This window comes from Bacillus rossius, chromosome 1, assembly GCF_032445375.1.
Source record: "Bacillus rossius redtenbacheri isolate Brsri chromosome 1, Brsri_v3, whole genome shotgun sequence".
Classification (NCBI taxonomy): Eukaryota; Metazoa; Arthropoda; class Insecta; order Phasmatodea; family Bacillidae; genus Bacillus; species Bacillus rossius.
In genome coordinates, this window is record NC_086330.1 from 76010668 (window position 1) to 76031710 (window position 21043).

The 21043-nt window shown below is 39.8% G+C and overlaps 1 protein-coding gene across 2 annotated transcripts; it reads left to right on the forward strand.

Moving 5' to 3' along the window:
* Positions 1–12466: 12466 nt before the first annotated feature.
* On the forward strand, positions 12467–20749 carry LOC134538058 (esterase OVCA2). 2 transcript variants are annotated; one of them, XM_063379051.1, is made up of 5 exons: positions 12467–12740; positions 15895–16063; positions 17213–17413; positions 19084–19224; positions 20498–20749. In XM_063379051.1, exons 1-5 carry the CDS (start codon positions 12726–12728, stop codon positions 20671–20673), a joined length of 702 nt encoding a protein of 233 aa, XP_063235121.1. In that variant the 5' UTR covers positions 12467–12725; the 3' UTR covers positions 20674–20749. The 2 variants fall into 2 exon arrangements, with proteins under 2 accessions (XP_063235121.1, XP_063235112.1); XM_063379042.1 differs by lacking the exon at positions 12467–12740 and adding an exon at positions 12793–13128.
* The last annotated feature ends 294 nt before the right edge of the window (positions 20750–21043 follow it).

Here is a 21043-nt window from a genome sequence, read left to right on the forward strand (position 1 = left end):
CTGCATCCACAATGCAAACGAAACGTAACAAATGGCAGCTAATGAGATTGTATTTCAATGCTACGAAATATTTATTCAATTATGCTTCGATATCATAGCACGGGCAGAATTTACGTATGTAATAAAAATAAGCGACAAAGTAGGTAATAATATAATACTGTATATTATTTATTGCACTTGAAACAATTTTTTTAGTATTTATAATATAAACAAACATGGCTGATCATCGCAGTAAATTACTCGGCTTCTATTGGTCGCACGGAGCGACGCAAACGTAAGAGCTAAGCATTGCCGAGCTAATACGTGCGAGTCCGTCTCCGTCTGCGTGCTATTGTAGAAACTCTGTTCCGTGAGATACGTCTCCGTTTACGTGTCATTGTAGAGCGGGTCTTAGTTGTGTATTCTCTATTGTGGCACTTGCGAATCCAAGCTGTTCCCCCTCTCCCCTGGATCGTCACTTGTCCCCCTAGCCGCTCGTCCGTTAGTCCAGTCGTCGCGAACAAACTCGGATAGTGTCACTACTCGCTGCCGTTTCTGTGTTTTTATTTTGGCTGTTAATGTCTCGTAAAACAGTTCAAAAATCAAATAGTTAAAATATATATACATTTCCCTTATTAATTAAGGGAAAAAAAGGATCAAAACAACAGAATAATACAAATATGAGCCAACGCAAAAGCTCGCCCCACAGCCAGCGCGCGAGTGTTGCTCGCTCCGTGTAAGCCACGCTTGTCGAGCGGAAACACGCTGGAAGAGCTGCCAGTTGCCCGGCTCGCGTAATTGGGGCGTTAATCGAGGGCCGGCTTGATGAAGTAGAGCAGCGCCTCGCCGCGACCACTACAATTGCGATGTCCGATTACCGAATCTACTGAGCGCAGAAAATATAAAGCGCCACAGTAATTGTTTACTATTTTCATGCGTTGTAAATGTGTACGCAGCTAAGTTTCAAATGAATTGTTGACTTGTGAAATTTGTGGGAGGTAAATAATATTTATTTATATCCTGATTTATATTTCTCTGTTTACCCTTTGAAACGGGAACTGGAATAAGTAAATGCCACGAATGTTTATTCTTCTATGCTAGCTTTGAATATATATACTGTATAGAAGTCGCGAGTGGATAGGATTTACTCTACGCTTTTCAGAAGCGTATGATGAGCAGCTTGGGAACTTCACCGCTGCAGTGCGCTGCCGTAACGCCCTGTATCGTCTTAGTTGTTATTTACACGTTAGAGCGCAGCACTGTCGCCCGCTGTCATTTCCCGCACCCCCCCCCCCCCCACCAATCATTCACTGCATCTCAAGGTCGTTCAACAGGAGGGGGAAGGGGTGTTTGAAGAGTTCGACACTTTTCCGCTAGGGACCACTACAAGTCGATGCCCTAGCGATGGTGGCGATTGCGGCGGTGAATTAACCAACTACCTCAAACCGTATTAGAAATTTTAACCTGGGCTGGCGACTTCTATACAGTATATATATTCAAAGATGCTAGCAAAGAAACAGATTAGGACAAAAAGTTCAAGTTGACCATTGTATTTGGACGAGGGAGGTTCGGAACATCACCCACACCACGTATGATGTCATAGGATCGCGTGGGTCAGTCAATGATCAGTGTCCGTCGGACATAATTTAGGACATTGAAATTGTAGACGGACCTCAATGCACGCCATATCGCACCCCGCTTGACTGAGCCCGGGATTTTCCCTGTGTTTTACGTGGGCCCAGCTTAACTACTTATATTGTAGAGCAATTATAGCCAACTTCACTTTTTATAAGGCCAGATATCATTGAAGATATCTACTTCTTTAGGCACGTTACGAAATAAATGATGAGAGTTAATATTTGCGATGTGCGTGCACCATACAACGAAATTTTCACATGATGAAAAAAAAAGGCTAAATACAAATAAAAATTATATATATGCTCTTAAATGGTATACTTATGTGGTTAATATTGAATACTGGTTCATATAATAAAAAAACATTTATTTATTGTGAATATTAGTGATAGAAATGGTGTTTAGAAACTTTTTTATTATATTTTCAAGTGTATTTATATAAGTGAGGTTATGCTCTTGTATGTGTAACGATGTCAGGTTGCTTGTAAGCTTTCATTTTCACTGGCAAGGAATGTCTGCGGAAGGTTTAGTAGTCTCCTGGCAGTTTTCATGGGAGTGTTTGTGAGGTTATGTTTCCATTTGTATAATTTATTTGCATTATAATTATTACATTATGATTTAGTAAATACTTAAAGTGAATAAATTAGAATAAATAAATTTAAAAAAAATAATCTTTAAAAAATCCTGTAGTTTTTACAACCAAAAAAACTTTAAATGTAAAAATAATTACCATGGCTATAGATTACAAAAATAAAAAAATATTGTTTTCTATAAATGATTGTTTCCTCAAAAGTGTTTGCTGGCACCTTATTGGACATATGTGCAAAAGAAAGAGGCATACACACGACATTATTCTTGATAATAGCTCTTTGTTGAGAGATTGTTTAAGCGAGCCGCGAGCTGGCCATCTCTGGTTTAGCGGGGAATTGGTCATGGCGCCAATCGCTGTCGTGGCTGGCCAATCCTCGATGCATTCTGCCCTTCCTGTACGGTGAAACCCAGCATGATGGCCCGAGAAACACTTAGAGTCGTCCCTAACCTGGAACTCTCTCTATCCAGTACACTTACTTAGTTAGCACACTTGGCTAGGTCGTCGGCGTTCTTCGAGCTATAACTCGCGAGAAAATGGAACAACATGCATGTGCCAACAGATATGCCGGCGCATAGGCATCAAACAATCAATTATCTCGTAAGTTAAGACGCTCCCGCCCCGGGGAGCTGTGCCAGAGCCAGTATTTTAGGGAGTGTTTGTAATTTTGAATGTTGCTCCCACCCAGGGGCGTAGGAACCGGGGGGGACAGGGGGGACGTGTCCCCCTGAACTTTTAGGGTGGAGGGGACTGTCCCCCCAAACTTTCTAGACCGTGATATTTTTATTTTATGGTATTATTCTGCCCATCTTTATTTGTAATTTCTTCACTCATCAAATTGTATCTTAAGGAAACAATAATAATTTTAACATCGATGTATCCAATGGTTAGATACAAAAACTGCTTAAAAAGCGCTATTTTGCACTTTTAAAATCAAAATTTTCCTGTGGAAGACCCCCGGACCCCCCGTCTTAGTAAGAGGGGAATGGGATTACATGACATCAAAATCATTATTTGTCCCCCCCCCCCCCCCCAACATTATGAACACAGCTACGCCAATGCTCCCACCTCAAATTGCCGTAAAATTCTACCGATGACTTTTGTATCTAAAAAAAAAAAATAAAAAATTTAAATGGAACACTTTTTAAGTCCTAAAAATACTAGTGCTCAGCCATCTAATTTTATTTATTAAGTAAACTTTAACAATTTTCGTCGCCAAGAGTCTGTGAGCCGCGCACAACATTCAGCTCCACTGTTGCCTCGTGGTCTTCGTCACCATGTGCATATGAAGCACCATTTCTGCGCACATTAATTTCCACGACCAGCAAACGATTTTGGTTGGTGAAAGAAATACAAACTTGCTACACTCTTTTTTCCATATGTGCTTCAGAATGCTCTGCAGCCATTTGTAACTAGGTGACGGCCGAAAAAATTAGAACATTTAGAAGTACTTCATGAAACATACAGACCAAGGCTTCGCCAGCCAAGTTGTACACGTATTGGTTTTTTTTTTTTTGCCTGTTACAGATGTCTATGAATAAATATTTCGGAAATAAACAAGTACGTGAAGTTGTATGTGTCATCCAGCTGCGTAAACAGAAAAAAACTTATTCTGGTGACTGGCAGTGATGCTACCAATCTGTAAAAAATTAAATTAAGAATGTTTGCTCACTTTTCACAAATATCAGTTAACGTATTTAGCAAGTTTATCTAAACATTAACATCAAAAAATAATCTGCAATGTTTAGTCTATGAAGGCAGTGAAAAATCCGCAGGAATTGTAATCAAATAAAAATAACTTATATTTTTAACAATAAAAAATGATGGGTGAGAACATATGAATCATTCTAGAACAAAGTGATCTTAGAAAAAAAAGTGGAAAAAATAAAAACAATTTTTTTTTAAATTGTTAGTAACTCGAGTTTTTAGCAAATTGTTTTAACGAAAAAGCTTGTTGAGTTTGGCAACCGAACTTATATAAAAGTGCGCTGCATAAGCGATTGTATTTAGATAATTTATGTTTAACTGAATGAAGTTCTACAACCACCGCGAGTTTTGTCGCTGTAACAAAATTATTTCTTTAAAATAATTAGGGAAGTAACACGCTACCAAAATATGTGGAAAATAAAGGTGTTAACCTAAATTATTTTAAGGAAATAATTTTGCTACATCGACAAAATTTGCGATGGCTGTGGAACTTCGTTCAACCAAACATAATTCTGACGCTAGGTGTTGCATCTTAAATACTTTTTGAATTATTTAAAATAGAGAAGTTGTTAAAACTCCAACTTCAAAGACGTTCGCCAGCCTTGGGGAGCACTTTAGACCATAAGCCATATAAATGTTTTTAACTTATTTGGTCGTAATTAAAATGCAGCCAATATTATTGTCGGTAGAATTCAGACGCATTCTATATAATTCAAAATGATGCTATTAGAAACAAAAAGCCACCGTAAGTTACCCGTTAGAAAAAGAGAAAAGTACGACTGTTCGTTCAGTTGTATGTTCCATAATTTCAATCGTCAATCGGTAGCACAAGGCGCTTGGTAAAAGTCAGCACTAGCAGAATGGTTACTGCATGGGTACTGGACAGAACTGAGAGAGGGCAATCACGTGATACGTGCTTGGTGGCTGGGATCGCTGTGTGGCGAGGGTCGTGGTTGGAAACCATCTCCAGGCATGACTAATGTTATGAGGATCAAGTCGCAATCCACTATAACCATGTATATCCGTAGCCTTAAGCCGCAGTGCATAACTTACTGTTCGATGAATTACAGAAATAGATCCCAAAGCACGGTAGTATTTATGGTCTCTTTTAGTGGTGTGCGGCCGACCAGAGTCTAGAGGATAACGTGCGTAGAAGTAGGATCACGTCGCTCCGACACCTGCCTACTTTAAGAATAGTGCCATGGCTAGTCCTTACCTCTTGACCCGGCTGCTCTTATCAGACTACATGTTATTGTGGCACAGCCGTACTGAGGACAACCACCAGAGAAAGGACAAAAGGACAGTTCTGGAACAGGTTTACAAGTAGTACCAGATGCAGAATTATCTGGATGTACGACATTATAAACCTTAGTTTATAACAACTTAATGTGATGCAGGAACTGTACGGTACCAACACCCCACTAGATAACCGACCCTATATTAACAGTCAATAGTGGTTCTGTGTACAAAAATTTGGTTCCTACATACATACTTTTATCTCAGCAACGACGTCAAAACAGCGAGTAAAGTGATTCTATCCGCCCCCCATTTCCACAATTAAATGAAATTCTGAATACATTCTTGGTAATCAACATTAATGTATCGAAAACATAATTTATATCACACACATTTATAAAAATATAGCTCATAAACAAAATTTTGTGGTAAAATAAAATAAATAATCTTGGTAAATAATTTTGGTGGAGGGAGGACAAAATGAAACAACAATAGGAGGAACTTGTGCCCTCATAGCCCAGAGGTTATGCATCAGGCTTATCTTTGAAATTTATCATAAGCACACTGTTTTTTAAAATAATTATTTTCTTAATAAATTTACCTCCACCCGAGGAGGGGCGGGTCACAGAGGGGTGTACAGCCTCTTGAGGGGAATGGAGGGGGATGATAATTGCCACTCAAGCTCTTGCTACCATGGCATGTGTCGCATACGAGTTCAGCCTTACAGGGACTTATCTAAGGGAGGGTCAGTGAGATTCGGACACTCCCCTTTTTTTTTCCCCCAAGATTAAAAAAAAGAAGAAGAAAACACAAGCGAATATAAAATGAGAAAATTTCAGCAACTTAGTTACAGAGAGGTATATTTAGGAAGGATTTTTGTAACCCTTAGTGGTCTACAATAATATATTTCCTCCCCAGTATATCCGTACATGCCTCATACACAAAAGCAACAGGAATTGTGTTTCCAAGTTCATAAATTTAATATTTAATCTATATTTAATGTAATGTAAGCATGCCTTTCATACAAACTTTACATGTGTGTTTCAGGTAATATATGACATTAATGTAAATGTATTTATTACAAGTATTTAAAACAATTAAATAAAACCCAACATATATTAAGTTTAGTTTTATTTTATGATGAAGAATCATTGCTTTAATATCTGCGTTTAAATCTTGGAGTTCAAAAAGTCTACTATTCCCTGAAATTTAATCATGATAGTAAATTTTCTTTTAAAATTCAATTAAGAAGAAAATTTATACAATGTTTATAGACACTGGAACCCCTCCTTCACAAAATCCTGGCTACGGCCCTAAGCTTGTTGATTATACATTTATATTTAAGAAATTTTAACTGTAAGGCTAGAGGTGGGTTGCAGAGTATTAATCTGCTACTTTGTAACTGATACACGTCTGTATCAAGTACTGCAAACTAGTACACTAATTCAGAATCAAGTACTTTAGTATCAGTTTAGAATTCACCTGGAACAACACCACGGCCAATGTGCGCAGAACCCGATCGCAGATGACGATCACTTGGGCGGAGCTTGTGAAAGGGGAGGGAGCGGCACGACGGATAAGTGATGAAGGGAAAGAATGTAGGGGAGGGGGAAGCCTAAGATGTACATCAAGTTCTGTCCCTGCCCGAACACGCCCGAATATTCACCTTCGGCTCGGGTTTATTTATATATATTTATATTTCTCTGTTTATTTTAATGTAGCTATACTAACCTAACTAGCCGTCCATAGTGTTCTAAAGTGTTTTAATGTAGCTAACCTAACCAACCACTTTTAATATTTGAATTAATTTTCCTGCGCAAAAATAAAACAAATCCCGAGGTTGGCCGAAGGTGAATATTCGGGCGTGTTCGGGCAGGGACAGAGCTTGATGTACATCTTAGGCTTTTCATCAAAGTACGCTCAGTGAGTGCGCAGTGCGTGCTCCTTGCAAAGATTGAAGACTACGATTACGAAAGGCGTGGAAAGAGAACACCGATACCTTTTTTCGACTACGAAGAATGTAGAATGAGAAAACTGATACCCTTTTATGCTGGTGATGACAGGACGGAGGATGTGTAACCTGTAACCTGTAACGAGAATGCTAATACCTTGTTGCTTCCTGGGACCGGTACTACTCTAGCTGATACAGAAGTATCAGCTACTTGTAACCAGTACATTACTGTATCAGTAACTGGTTAGAACTGATACCGAAAATTGCTGTAACAACCCACCTCTACTGTAAGCACTGCTTACAATGCTTGGATACAATATGTGGCCCTAATTTTTTTTTTAAAACTCTATTATTTGGTTTGTTATAATTTCTTAGTATATAATTATAGCAACAATAGATAAAACATGCAGATATGAAATAGATGAGTTGCTTACACATACAAGCTTGATTTGATAAGAATTATATTTCCTATATCATACAATGTTTATTTTATTTGTAATAATTTAAGCATGAATGTCATATTTCAGCAGGAGATAGTTTAATATAATTCAACAGTTGTCTGTTTATTAAGTAGACAAGATATTCAGATGGCAGTATGCATTAGAATCTCCATCCTTGAAAACAGCCACTTTCATAAAAAAAAAAAAAAAAACGGTTTCCACAATGCAAACACTACACTTCAGCCAATGTTTTGGTCATCTTACCCATAAGGTGCTACAACAAGATGAAGGAAAAAATGAAACTGCTTCACACACTTACTATAAAATCATGCAGACATGGTCACCCCCTGTTAAAATTGTGATTTTTAAGTTGTGAGTCTCTTACCTTTAAAGTTAGTTTATAGCTTGACGCCAGCCGATAGTGCGCCTCTTAGTCGCACAGGCCGCGATGCCTCTCCGACGCCTCTCAAAGCCGTGTGCCACGAACACGCCCGCGCGTGCAACATGGTGCAACGAGTGTGAGTGCACCGAACGACCCGCAGCTAGCACCACTACCGGCCACCTCGGCGGAAGCACTCCGCCGGGTGTGGCAATGTGCTTCCGCCGGACTATAGCATTCAAGGGCACATGTTTTCTCTCACAGACATAAACTATGTAATGTATAATTCATCAAACATTTTTATTTATTAATGCAATTGTTCAACGTGCGAATATGTCCTAAACTTGGCCGCGTCTGTTCCCCGCGCGCTGCGCTTCTGGCGCGCAATTAGCAGGCCTGCTGTAGTGCCGTGCTATACGAGTGAGGCAGTATCCACCGGGAGTTCGGAGAGGCTGGTCGTCTTCGCGCAACGTTGAGAGGCCACCTTCGCGCCAATTCCGCAACCTCACCACAACACCACTGGCCGTGCATCACCGCACAGGTCTTAGCAGCCGTCGTGCTCCTAGCGCCATAACAGCAGCAACGTCCGCCACGTACTGTTTTCTTCAAACCCCCCTCTCACAATTATAAGCGGGGTCATCACCGAACAGCTGTACACACGCGGAGCTCACTAGCCCCGAACAGTCGCGGCCAGGGAATGGATAGCACCATGTAAAGGTTGATATGTAATAAAAACCACACTTCACGTAGCGGAGTGTATCATTTGTAGTGAAAGGTGTCTTGGGTGGCCTAAACAGCCCAAGGATCACCTCTACGGACACGTCCCTGCCTCCCACCATTTGGCCAAACCCAAACCCCGAGACCCATTCCGCAAAAACTTGATAGCTTTGACGGGGAGGCAGCCGGACTGGTGTCAAGCTATGCAGGTTTATTAACATTTTGATGGATTATACAGTCTGCCATCTTCCCGACAGCATGACAAGTGTGCTCATGAATTTTGCAATGCCTGTGAGTGTATAGAACTTTTTTATATTAATTAATGGCTGTGACTGACTGTCACTGAGGTTTATCGGGTGGAAGTTCACAGAGTCCATGTGACATCCAGCTTTGGTGCCAACTTAATGGTGGTATTTATTTCGAAACAGTCAGTTTGATCATGTGATGCTCAAACATTTCTGCCACTTGTTATTCAATTATTTGGTGCTGAGGGGCACATATTCTTACGGTTATAGGAAAAAATATTTTAACTGTGCTCCATAAATATATGGGCTTCTCTTACTATTTTTATCCGCAGAGGATACTCTCCACTGTTTTTTAAAGTTAACTCGCCTCCTTGAAATTTCCATGTAACTGTGTCCCCGTTTTTTTGAAGACTGTTGCAATTAGGCACAAGCATGTTGGTAATCATTCACCCAATTACTTACTTGGCGTTGCAGAATTCAGCAACTGTTTTGTACTTGACATGCCATTTTAAACCAACGGCCGACCTTCATAGTGTAGTCGGATGCACACCAGCTTACTGTGCGAGGGATTGTGGTGACGTCGTCTGACCGAAGGCCACCCTAAAGCCCGACCTGGAACCGCCAGTATCCGACCCTGCTAACGGAACACACCCCTAGCCATGGCCCACCCGAGTCAGGCGAGCATCGGAGCAACAGGTAGAATCAAGGACCATGCCCTAATTAATCAGCCACATCAACCCCAGTTCATTATAAATCAGACACAATTTAATGGTAACGTCTCTTTTTATTAAAAACCCTGTCCAAGGGAAGTGCGACGTAGGAGTGCCCGGGTCACTCACGTGTGAATTTACGTTAATATATTTGTGAGTGGTCCCCTTGTGGCCTTCAGCCTAAATTAATTAGAGTATTGTGCAACGTAATTCTGACCTCCCCATTTTTTTGTGTATCACTTGCCACCCCAGCAGTCAACAAGTGACGAACAGTCTCTGGTGTGACTCGTATTATTTAAACGTAATGTAAACATGTTAAATATAATTCTTAGAGAGTATCTGCAAATTAGGTTAATCTTTAGTATTTAATGTAAGAATTTAGAGCCACTTTCAATCTCGTGTTAATTAAATAATTTCCGAAAAACGGAACTTTAGAAACTTTGGCGCGAGAGAACGCTGAGGCCTCCCCTCGCGCCAAGGCCAGATGCCAGGACCGAGCGACTCGCGTCCCACAGGGAGTCTTCATCCTTTGTCTCCACTGAAACTCACTACTGGTAACTTTAGTCATTATTAAAATCCTTTTTGTACTTAAACTCCTCGTGCGCAACCGGTCATTTTTACGGTGTAGGGCCTAACCCAGCCGCTTAAATATAAACTCCCAGCACAAAGCATTACGCGGGGCAGTTCAGCATACGACACGGGCCGACTCCAGCCACCAATGACTTTTGGATAATCGTCGAGTGCACAGGCACCGGCAACAACGACATAAAGACATGTAATAAATTTAATAGCAAGCCACGGTCCACACAGGTGGACTCGGGTATCGCCGTTTTGCAATTTTCGGGATTGGCCGCCTCCAATCGACCTTGCCCCTCAACCTCGACTGGCGTGAGGATTTAAGATTAGTGACGGTGCATCAGAGCACCCAGTGTCAATTTAGTGTAATTTTCGTAGGGCAATTCAATGTGCATCGTGTAACTGTAAACTGCAAGTGTAACTGTTCGATACAATTAAACGTCCACTCCGCACACTCTGTGCGCGACGAGTTTACGACAGTGCAAACCGAATCAGTGTATGTTATTGGGTGAAATTCCCTAACCCAGCCAGGAATCAGCGTGTTATGCTGTGCAGGGTCCATAACGTGTCAATAGCCAGGGATCCCGCCAACCACGACCACTGCCGATGGTCCTAGCGGGCCACGCAGGGGCATTCGCACCCAACGACCCAACTCTCGGTTAGACACAGAGCAAGCCTGGCGCCCTCCCGGATACACTTTCATTAAACACCAGTCTTCCCGCTAGTAACGACGCCGTGTCTCGAACACGAGAACCCAGACGACAGCAGTGGATTCGAGTCCCAGGTACCTGAAAGGTGTACAATTTACTTCCTATAGAATGATATGAAAGAACGGCAATAGTATATTCAATCTTAAGAATATCCTCTGGTCATTGAAAAAAACTGCATATCAATAATTAAAAAAAAATTAAACCGATGAGCATGAAGAGTTGCATCGTACTCAAACAATTTATCTTCTTTGGTTGTGCCATCACCCGACCTCTGTGAAAGGCCCGGGGGGTACCTGACGGGCGCTACGGGCGTCGCGATGCTCTTGTTGTCCGGAGGGGCGCCAGGCTAGCGGGCTGCTAGGCCGTTGGTGTGGGGTCGTGGGTACTCTGCCCCCGCGTGCCCCGCCAGGTACACGGCTTGAATGTAACCTGAATGGTTCTACATTGACTGTGAAGGCTGCTCGGCCGTGTGGAGGACGGGGAATTACGGAAAATGATATACGAGTTGGCGAGAATACATTTAATTTGGGAGTTTCACCGGGGGTCCATGTGGGTACATGGTACACTCTACAAGTCCGCTCCGCGGTTCAGTCCCGCTACAAAATTTCTCACCAACACTAAACACAACACTACGTGACAATGGTTACCGCGGCAGTCTCGCGGGACGTGGGTCGATGCTCGCTGGAGACGGCCAGCGCCGAAAGTTAATGGGTGCAGGGGGGGGGGGGGCGTCGATGAGCGGGCTCCTAAGTTCGGCGAAACACTTACGTGAGTGATACGATCCGCAGCGCGGTATCACGATGAAGATGGTCGGGAAAGGCCCGGTTCCGTAAAATACGCGCTGAGTCGACGTGGGCAGCGATGAATTAATAAGAGGTTTTAAATTTAAAGATTTAGTATAGAATAAAATAATCAAAGAAAGAAAACTTGGATGCTGCCCACGGACACACATCTGTTCCCGGCGCGGAATGGTTGGAGACTGCCGAACATGGCCGCCTCGCAAGGAAGAGAAACTTTCTCTTCTTTGTGAGTCGGCGTCAAAAAACTTATATTAATTGAATTTACTCTATTACCAGTTAAAACATGTTCCAGGTGCCCAATTAAAATGTAGCACCTGGTAATTGGGTGCTTAAGGCTTAACAATGGTTTTAATGTATTTAATTATTTAAATTGTGACATCAAGTTGGCGACTGTAAATTTACTAACATATCCCACTGTGAATTGTTTTAGAGGGATTTCTCCTATTCTGACTTGATCATAGTCACGGGCATTTTAATTAAGGCCAGTGGCCGCGGTGACTGTTAATGAGGTTTGTTGTCTGCTCCGTGCGTGGTGTACTCGCCCGGAGTGGCTACGACGCACTTATTACATGTCGGGTAATTAGTAATTTCGTACTAATGGCTTTTCCCTTAATTTAATTATGGGTTCGAGCCTCCGGGGAAACGTACCTTTAAATTTCATTATGTCTATTGGTGTCACGCCCGAGGCGCTCGCCTGACTCAATCCAGCTGGGCAAGGGGCGCGCTCCGAAAACGGAATACGGTACTGGCGGAACGGAGCACGGGCTTAAAGGCCATGGTCGGTACGACGTCAGTTGTAGTGATGCGTGTCGTTGTATCTATGGACATGGCGTCTGTTTGTTTACTTATATATTTGCTTGGCGCATAGCACATATATACTATAATTAAAAATGTTATTTTTTAATTGGATTACTGTATCAGTGAGCTAAATTAAAGACTATAAGATAGAAAATAGGCAAACATCAGTTAATTTAGTGTTTATAATACAAGTGGAATTGCCATGAATAAAACCATTTTACGTTGAAGGTTATGTCATGTTCAAACATCAAAAATGAAGACTTGCCGGGTAAATATTGCGGTGTGAATTAACCTAAATATATTCCCCGTACATTAGGGTGACCAAACGTCCCGTAAAAATGGGATTGTCCCGTTTTTTAACGATCGTACACGGGGTCCCGAAAAAGTCTCCTGGGACGCCTAAATGTCCCGTATTTACGATGGGTTGATGATAAACTTTTGTCGCGCCTCTCCTCGGGCCGTCTTCCCCTCTTCTCGACAGTTTAAGTCGCCCATACCAGGCCAGAACAGCACACTGAATTTTGAAGATATTCCAGTATGTGTTTGCGATCCCTGCCCATAACGGTAATACTGAAAGAATCTTTTCGCTTATGAACATTCAATGGACGGATGAAAGGAACAAGATGGGAGTGGATACCCTTTCTGCAATCTTGCAGGTACTCTACAATTTAAAAATGGACTGTTCTAGTTTTTACAACTTTATATTGGAAAAGAAAGAGGTTTTAAAATTTGCAGGAACGAAAGAAAAACATCCCCAATTAAAATCCTAAAGATTTTTAACATAACTTTGACTATAACAATTTTAGTTATCTTGTTTAATTATGTTTTGAAGTATGTCATAATACCTATAATAAATAAGTATTGGTAAATATGTATTGTACGGATTAGCGCAAAAATTATAAATACTTTAAAACTAAACAACCATTAAAATTAATTTTTATTATTTTTAATGTCCGTTCAGTTTCAAAGTATTTATACTGTAGCTGACCTGACCTAATCTACCTTTGTCCCGTTTTGTTATGTCAGGTCAGTTACATTATAAATACTTAAAACTATACAAGTAAAATTAATTGATATTATTTTTAATTTCCGTTTATTTTGAAGTATTTATCATGTAACTAACCTTACATAATGGAAAATTTCTGTTATTTAGGCATTCACGCACACACGGCAAAATATAAAATGGCGTCTGTTGAATGATTACATAGGGCTTGTATTGCAAAATAAGAACGGCGATATCTCCAAAAGTAATTGGAATTTTTAATCTCCGCAGGCGGTTTTGAAAAGAGGACGTAATAGAGCATATAATGAAAGTTATTTCATATTTGTACGATTTTTTTTGGCGCTAATCCGTACAATACATATTTACCTAAGTTATTCACTGCAAAATGGTTGTTTTTATTTATTATATGCCTCACAATTTAAATTTAATTACATATTCATAGGTAAATTGAAAAAGATTTTAGGTCTCAAATTAGCAAAAAAAGAGCATGTTTCAATGATTACGTCTGGATGGAGACCCCTCGGACCCCTTTTAGCTGGAGGGTATCACCCCCCCAAACCCTCCTTGGATGTGTCCCGTTTTTTCAAGTTTATGATTTGGTCACCCTACCGTACATATGCTTTATTTTATATCTTTTTCACTTCTTTGGTTGGGATAAGTTTTATTTACACTGAACAACATTTACAATGTTTCATTTTGAAAACTGGGGCCATATTTGCTATAGTTTTATTTTCAATTAAATATTTTCTAGTTACTTAAGAAAATCTACAATGTTAGGCATTTAGGCATTTCAACCATTTTTAAAATAAATAATTTATCTACGCTGTTATGAAAAAATTACTCAACAGTTCAAAGTATAATAGTTTTTACCTTGTGGAAAAGAAAAATTCTTTGCCATATTTACAATAGTATTCTTTTGATTGTTTAACAAAGACCACTTTGTTTTTCTCACTCGAAATTGGACTACAAAACACTCTTAAGGGCATCGAAAGTTGCATCCAATTATTTTGAGGATGGATGACTGGAACAAAACGTGGAATCAAATAAAACGTAAAAAATAATTTGATGTAGATAAAACATAAGAATTTATTTAGTGTGTGTTCTAGTAGCTTTAGACCCAATTTTTTATAGTTGCCTGCAGTGGTCTACGTGCTCATCTTCTTCCAGAGTAATGGACTGGGTAAGGAGCACTGCTCCAGTTGTCTATGACTGCGCTGTCTCTGTGCCAGGGGACACAGTTAATTTTGTGTATGTGTGTCTATATATATTGACGTCCCTTGGTCCCTGTCGAAGAATGCCCTGCGAACTCGTCCAATTGCCTACGTAGCTCCAGTCGGAGAGTGATAAGTTCAGGCCTACGTGGCCGGGACCGGAATGAGTAGGACAGGGAAGGGTTTTCGTGGAGATTGGAGGTACTGGTGAAGGTAGTAGGGAAAAGTACGTCTTGTCCGTTTCCGTGAGGGGTTTTTATTTGCGGAAGCCCTATCACAGCCTGGCCGACACGTTGCGAGACAAACGGTTCTCCCTCGCCGCGACCCGGACTCCCGAATTACAAAAAATAGTGAGCAAGCGATCTGGTAAGACTGCTGAAGGCAGCCCCGTGACGTATTCAGCTAGTCGCGGAACTCGACCGTACGTCAGGTGTACTTCGAGCGGAGCGAGAGCACGTCTGCTCCGTGCGGCAGCTAGTAAGCGACTGACACTCCGCCCGCCCGTGCACACCGCTATGCGCGGGCCGCGGAGGAGGGGAAGGGGAAGCAGGCCGGCGTGGGAGAACATGAGCTCGCGGCGGGCCAGGCTGCGAATCTACACATTAACACAGGCACTGCAATCATATTATATACATAAAATATAAATACAAATACAAACGAATTACACAATAAAATACAAATATGTGTCCGTCTGTGAGCGGTCCAAGAGCGCACGCAGGTGCGTCCCTTATCGAAAAACACTACCACTGCACTGTGTTGCACCACGGGGACAAGTACCTCCCTTAGGCACACGTCGGTGGACAGGTACGGCCTCTACGTCTAGGAGGGCACGATGATTGTTGTCAATATATATACCTAATATAACTTACGTAATTTGGTTTTTTAATAATTTCAGCAACCACATTATTTTCAAGAAAACTTCCTTAGCTACACAGAGTTTAATCTGTTGTCACATGCTGCTGTAGACAAAAACTTAAAAAACTTTGTTATGGGTTAAGATGCAGCCGAAGTGCACTGTAAACAGTCATTGGCTCAGGAAACACCAATATTAAATTGGAGTGTTTATTTTGCAAAAGTGAACCCCAATTAAGCCAGATATAAATGATAGTTATGTAGAAGTGATAGAAACCAAGTATTTTAATAAGTAAAAAAAGATTTAAATTTATAATATTTGTATGCTTCAGCTGTATCACCTATTATTCTTTCAGATTCTTTGCCTCCATGGATACCGCCAGAGTGGCGACATGTTCCGATCCAAGCTGGGGTCCCTCAGGAAGGTTCTGAAGAGACACGTGGAGTTTGTTTTCGTGACAGCCCCGCACAGAATCCCGCTGGCCGATGTTCTGTCGAGCACGGACGGAGAGAATGCTGAAAGAGGTGTTTGAATGTGTGATTTTATTACTAGGATGTAGAAATTATTGATTGTAGTGCAGCAACAGTTGCGATAATTTGTAGATCAATTTTTTTCCCCACAAATTATAAATTGGAAATAGAAGTCAATATAGGATGTTTTATAGGGATAAAAACCCCAAAAAAATATGTTAGAAAATTAAGTAGTAAACCGTTTTCCATTTATTGGATTGGTTTTTGCTAAACTTTGAGGGTGAAGTTGTTATCCCGTCGAAAGTAAAATTTTTATATGTACACAGTTGTCAAGTGCTGTGTGTCACTATCTCCTGTTTTTGATGCTGGGTTTAAACATTTTCACTTGATACAAAATAATCATAAATAGATAAATAGAATATGTAAATTTGCCAACATGTTTCTGTAGAAATATGAGTGCCTTTAACAGCCTATTTAAGCATTTTTTTGGGCATGTTTCTGATATGTAGGCTTTTCTTTTTTGCTGTGGGGAATTTGTTTTGTATGTTTGTTTCTAACAAACTTAAACACCTATTATTGTTAGCTATTAGCAATTATACACATGTACATTAAAATAAGCAAGTTGTGTTTACTTTCAACATACATGTTTTTTAGAGCTTAGCTTATATGAGATAATGCTGGATGTACAGCATTGGGCAAAATAAATATCCTGGAATAGTAATGGAGTTTTAATTAATAAAAAAAAATGAGAAAATTCAAAGAATTTAAATTAAATGGTTATACATAGGCATTTCTTTGTATCACTAACCCTTTAACTGGGCTACACACATTGTATTTGTGTTCGGTGTTTGTTTGTTGCGATGCTGTTGTGCCAAGTAATTTCGAGCAGGGTTGAATTTTTGTCAAGTGAAGCTAAATTCCAACATGTGATGAAATGTCTGAGTGTAGTGTAAGAAATATATATCATTTGAGCATGATCTTAACATTGAAGAATCTGTAAGGCAAAGCTACAGCAGTGTTAGTAGTAGTGCAGAAGTATAGATTGGTTGCTTTCTTTAGAAATATTACTTGCTTTGTTAGAAAAATTTATAAAAAAAACCTGGAAAAGTCAGGGGAAAGTAAGGTAATTCTATCTATGAGTTTCGCCGGACATGCTGTATGTAGTAACAAGTTGTTGATACTGGTGTAACGTAATGGTTGCAGTTGATCAGTTTGGGTGGTGGTTTAGCGAGGCGGACGGAACGTTCCGATCGAAGCAGCACTCGGACGTGAGTCTCGGGTTGGAAGACAGCCTGAGGCTCGTGGAAGAAGCATGCAGGCAGCACGCGCCGATACATGGCGTGCTGGCGTTCTCGCAAGGAGCGTCCCTGGCGGGGATGCTGTGCCTGCTGCAGGAGCAGAAATGTGAGCGGCCACTCGCTTCTACGTGCGTGTGTGAATGAATGAATTAGGACTCAATTTCTCGCTCATACCGGGATCACTATCAGAGTTTCTGTAGGTGGAGAATCTGGAAAACAGGAAAAACAGAGAATTGAAAACGTGTCTTTAAAACCTGGAAAACACTGGGAAATGGATAAAATTTTAATTTCCAAACTGGATTAGTAATTTTTAATACTAATGTGTTCCTTTTATGTTCTTAAACCAGTCTGTATTTTAATAAAAATTAATGTGCAGTTCAAAACCCAACTTTTCATTACCGTGTTTTCTTGCATAATCGTCGCACATTTTATACTTAAACCAAGTTTGAAAAGTAGGGGTGCTGCGATAATGCGGAAAAAAATTTTTTTTGTTAGGTAAAGTTATTCATAAAAACAAAACCCGTTCATGGAAAGTACGTTTATTTAAAAAAAGGTGGAGTATACAAGAGCACACGAAACAATTTATATTAATAATTCAGGCAACAAAAATCTTTTTTCAACTTTAAATAGAAAAACAAAATCTATGACCCGAACGCAAGCCACTTGAATCTGTGACGTGAACTAACGCGTAACTATTGTCGTACACACTTACCACGAAAGAGTGCGGGCTATCAAATATAGTTAACTCGGCGATTGACAGAGAACATGTGTTGCATGAATCAGCGAGATATCGATATTTGACTACGTGCACGTACTCTATACGGGAAGCAACATAACCAAACTTGAATGATGCGCTGGCTACATTTTTATAAGCGGTACTCCGCGGCGACGCAGACGGACAGATAAAGGTTGTAACGTTTAAAAACATCTTTAAAAGAAAATTTACATGTCAGACAACTTCGTATTACTGTTAATTAAATAAGTAAGTGGCAATGTCCGAATAAATATTAGATTTATACTTTAAAATACCCACACTAAGCGCTGGGAATCTAATTGCAGGACCAAAAACATCATGCAACGTTTACGAGAGAGTTTTTTTTATCAAAATTTTGACGCCCTAAAATATGGGTGCAACGATTATGCGAGTGCGACGATTATGCGAGAGTGACAATTATGCAATAAAATAGGGTATTAATATAATGCTAGAGAAACAATCAATGAATCATATGTGTATTTATTAAAAGTGATAGATTGAAGCATGATCAGATGTCGATAGTCACTCACCTGGTCACAATCGACAATTGTTTAAAAGTTTGATCAGATAAAGTGTATATTGTATTTGCATCAGTTGCAGTATTAGATTGACCACATTAGTTGTATAAATACCATTAAAGCATTAATGGAAATAACAGAGCTACATATACCGTACATATGCTTTATATGAAGTACGAACCTAAATATATTTCACGTTCAAAATGTTTTTGATTTATGGTTTATGCATGGGTACTGATTTGATTATAGTATTTACTATTTGTAAACTTATAAAACATTTGCATTTGTAACAGTTTTGAGGGCATTACATGATTGTTACATGGACACATGTTATATTACATGTCTAGAAGTGCAAGCTTATGCTACATCTGTGACAGTATTAAATAACATTTCCCATAAGAAAGAAGTGTAAGGAGAAGCTGCGCTGGACTTTTGAAAATGTCTTTTTGGTGTTCCATGAAGAACCTGAGCAGCCAATTACATGTTTGTTTTGGTGTATTGCAGGTTTGAACTTCAAGTTCGACTTTGCCATATTAGTCGCAGGCTTCGTGTCCCAGTGCTCGCTCCACGAGAAGTATTACTCGGGACAGGTGTCCATTCCAACCCTCCACGTCATTGGAGAAACGGACAGTGTTATTCCGAAAGGTAACACGAACACATTTTTTTTTGCCACATTGATAGGGAAAAGATTTTCTGGTTTTATTTTTAGGTAAATTTTGTTTTTAAAACAGGAGATTTCGGTGTTATTGTTTTTATTTTTATACATCGTTTTTATTCGTATAATTACTCTATTATTTTACAAATATGAAACTAAAATATTTTTTAATACTTATTTCACCAAAATAGTTTCATTTTGACTGACACATGATGCACTTATACAATGAAACAATTTGTAATAAGCATGTCAGGAAAATAACTACTCAAAAATAATGAAAATAAATGTGCTTATTTTTCAGTATTTGAAAAATGGGCCAATGTGATTAATGTAAAATACTTAACTATTAAGAAATACAAGATCAAACAACATGGTATTAATTTTTTCCAATCCATTTATTTTATACATTTTGGTACAAAAGTCATGCTAAATAATTACATCCAATGAATTTACAATAATAAAAGATAACATTTTTGTCAAACTGTTGGTTATTTTTCATGTTTTTAGTTACATTTTGGTGCTAAATGGTGTACCTATTAACTTCATTTTCGGTGTTATGTGTTGTATTGATATTTTTGTGTGGTGTTATTTCGGTGTAACCGCAATTCGCTGTATAATCTTATCCCTACACATTAAACATAAACATAAGCATAGCATAATGCCAGTGCCTAGTTCAAGGAGTTACATTGATCATGCAATAAATTACGTGATGTAACAATACACTCCCAATTCATCACTGAGAGTAGGTTGACATTTAGGAAAAATTTGTAATTAAGGGCAAACTGCAAATAAGTAAAATGTAAAATTTTTGTCTTACATTTAATTTTGTAGCTACCATGTGTTCTGACATAATATCATAATAGGGTTTATTTTGAATGTGGAATGTGTCTTTATGACTGAGAAATGAATGGCCCTTCCAAACGTTTCATTACTTACTCCCACCAAAGCGATCAGGGTTTAATTTCTAATGGGGTCAAACTCTGATTCCACTTTGTAGATATTGCTGTGAGCCAGTAGAACTTTATTCAGGGTTCTCACTATTGAGGGTTCCACTCACAAAATTACAGCTACACTTAGACATGGTGTGTTTCCAAGGACTTTCTGAGGACAAACAGCCGTTGGTGCATACATTCTAACCAAGTCTGTGCTTGCATTCTTGTAGATCTAGACTCTTGAGTTAGCTTGCATCGCAAATGTGGGAGTAATTGCAGTGAGCACAGAAGATTGCTTCCGAATAGTATCCACTTGTTTGTTTGTCAACAGAGATGAGCGAAGCACTAATGGCCCACTTCAAAGACCCAGTGGTTCTTGCGCACCCGGGCGGACACTTTGTCCCGGCTACAGGGGAGTTGCGTAGTGCCTACGTTGCGTTCATCGAAGCGAGGCTGCAGGAGTTGGCTGTCTGCCTCAGCGACACTTCTGAAGCTGAACAGTTGTGAATGACTAACATAGTGTTTCCTCGAGGCTGTGTATGTAATACTTTGTGATATGAAACAATTTATTCACCAAGAGTAAGTAAAAGACCATGATTTACACCATCACATTTAACCCCCCCCCCCCCCCTCTATCTATCTATATATATATATATATGTGTGTGTGTGTGTGTGTGTGTGTGTGTGTGTGTGTGTGTGTGTGTGTCACAGTTACTTCGTAACTTCTGCATACATAATCTCTTATGCCCAATTTTCCTCACCCATAAGTTTATTTGCAAATTATGCATGCTCATATAGACACTTCAAATAAAGTTTAAACTCCATCCTGGGGGTTTTACAGGTAACAAATTAATTGGTAACTGTGCTGAAAGTCATG

Bases quoted from the DNA above. Each gene is read 5' to 3' on its own strand.
- LOC134538058 (XM_063379042.1), top strand. From the start codon at position 13,063: ATGAACATTCAATGGACGGATGAAAGGAACAAGATGGGAGTGGATACC. The intron at 16,064-17,212 runs GTGTTTGAATGT...TAATGGTTGCAG, and splicing joins CGGAGAGAATGCTGAAAGAG to TTGATCAGTTTGGGTGGTGG. The intron at 19,225-20,497 runs GTAACACGAACA...GTTTGTCAACAG, and splicing joins GGACAGTGTTATTCCGAAAG to AGATGAGCGAAGCACTAATG.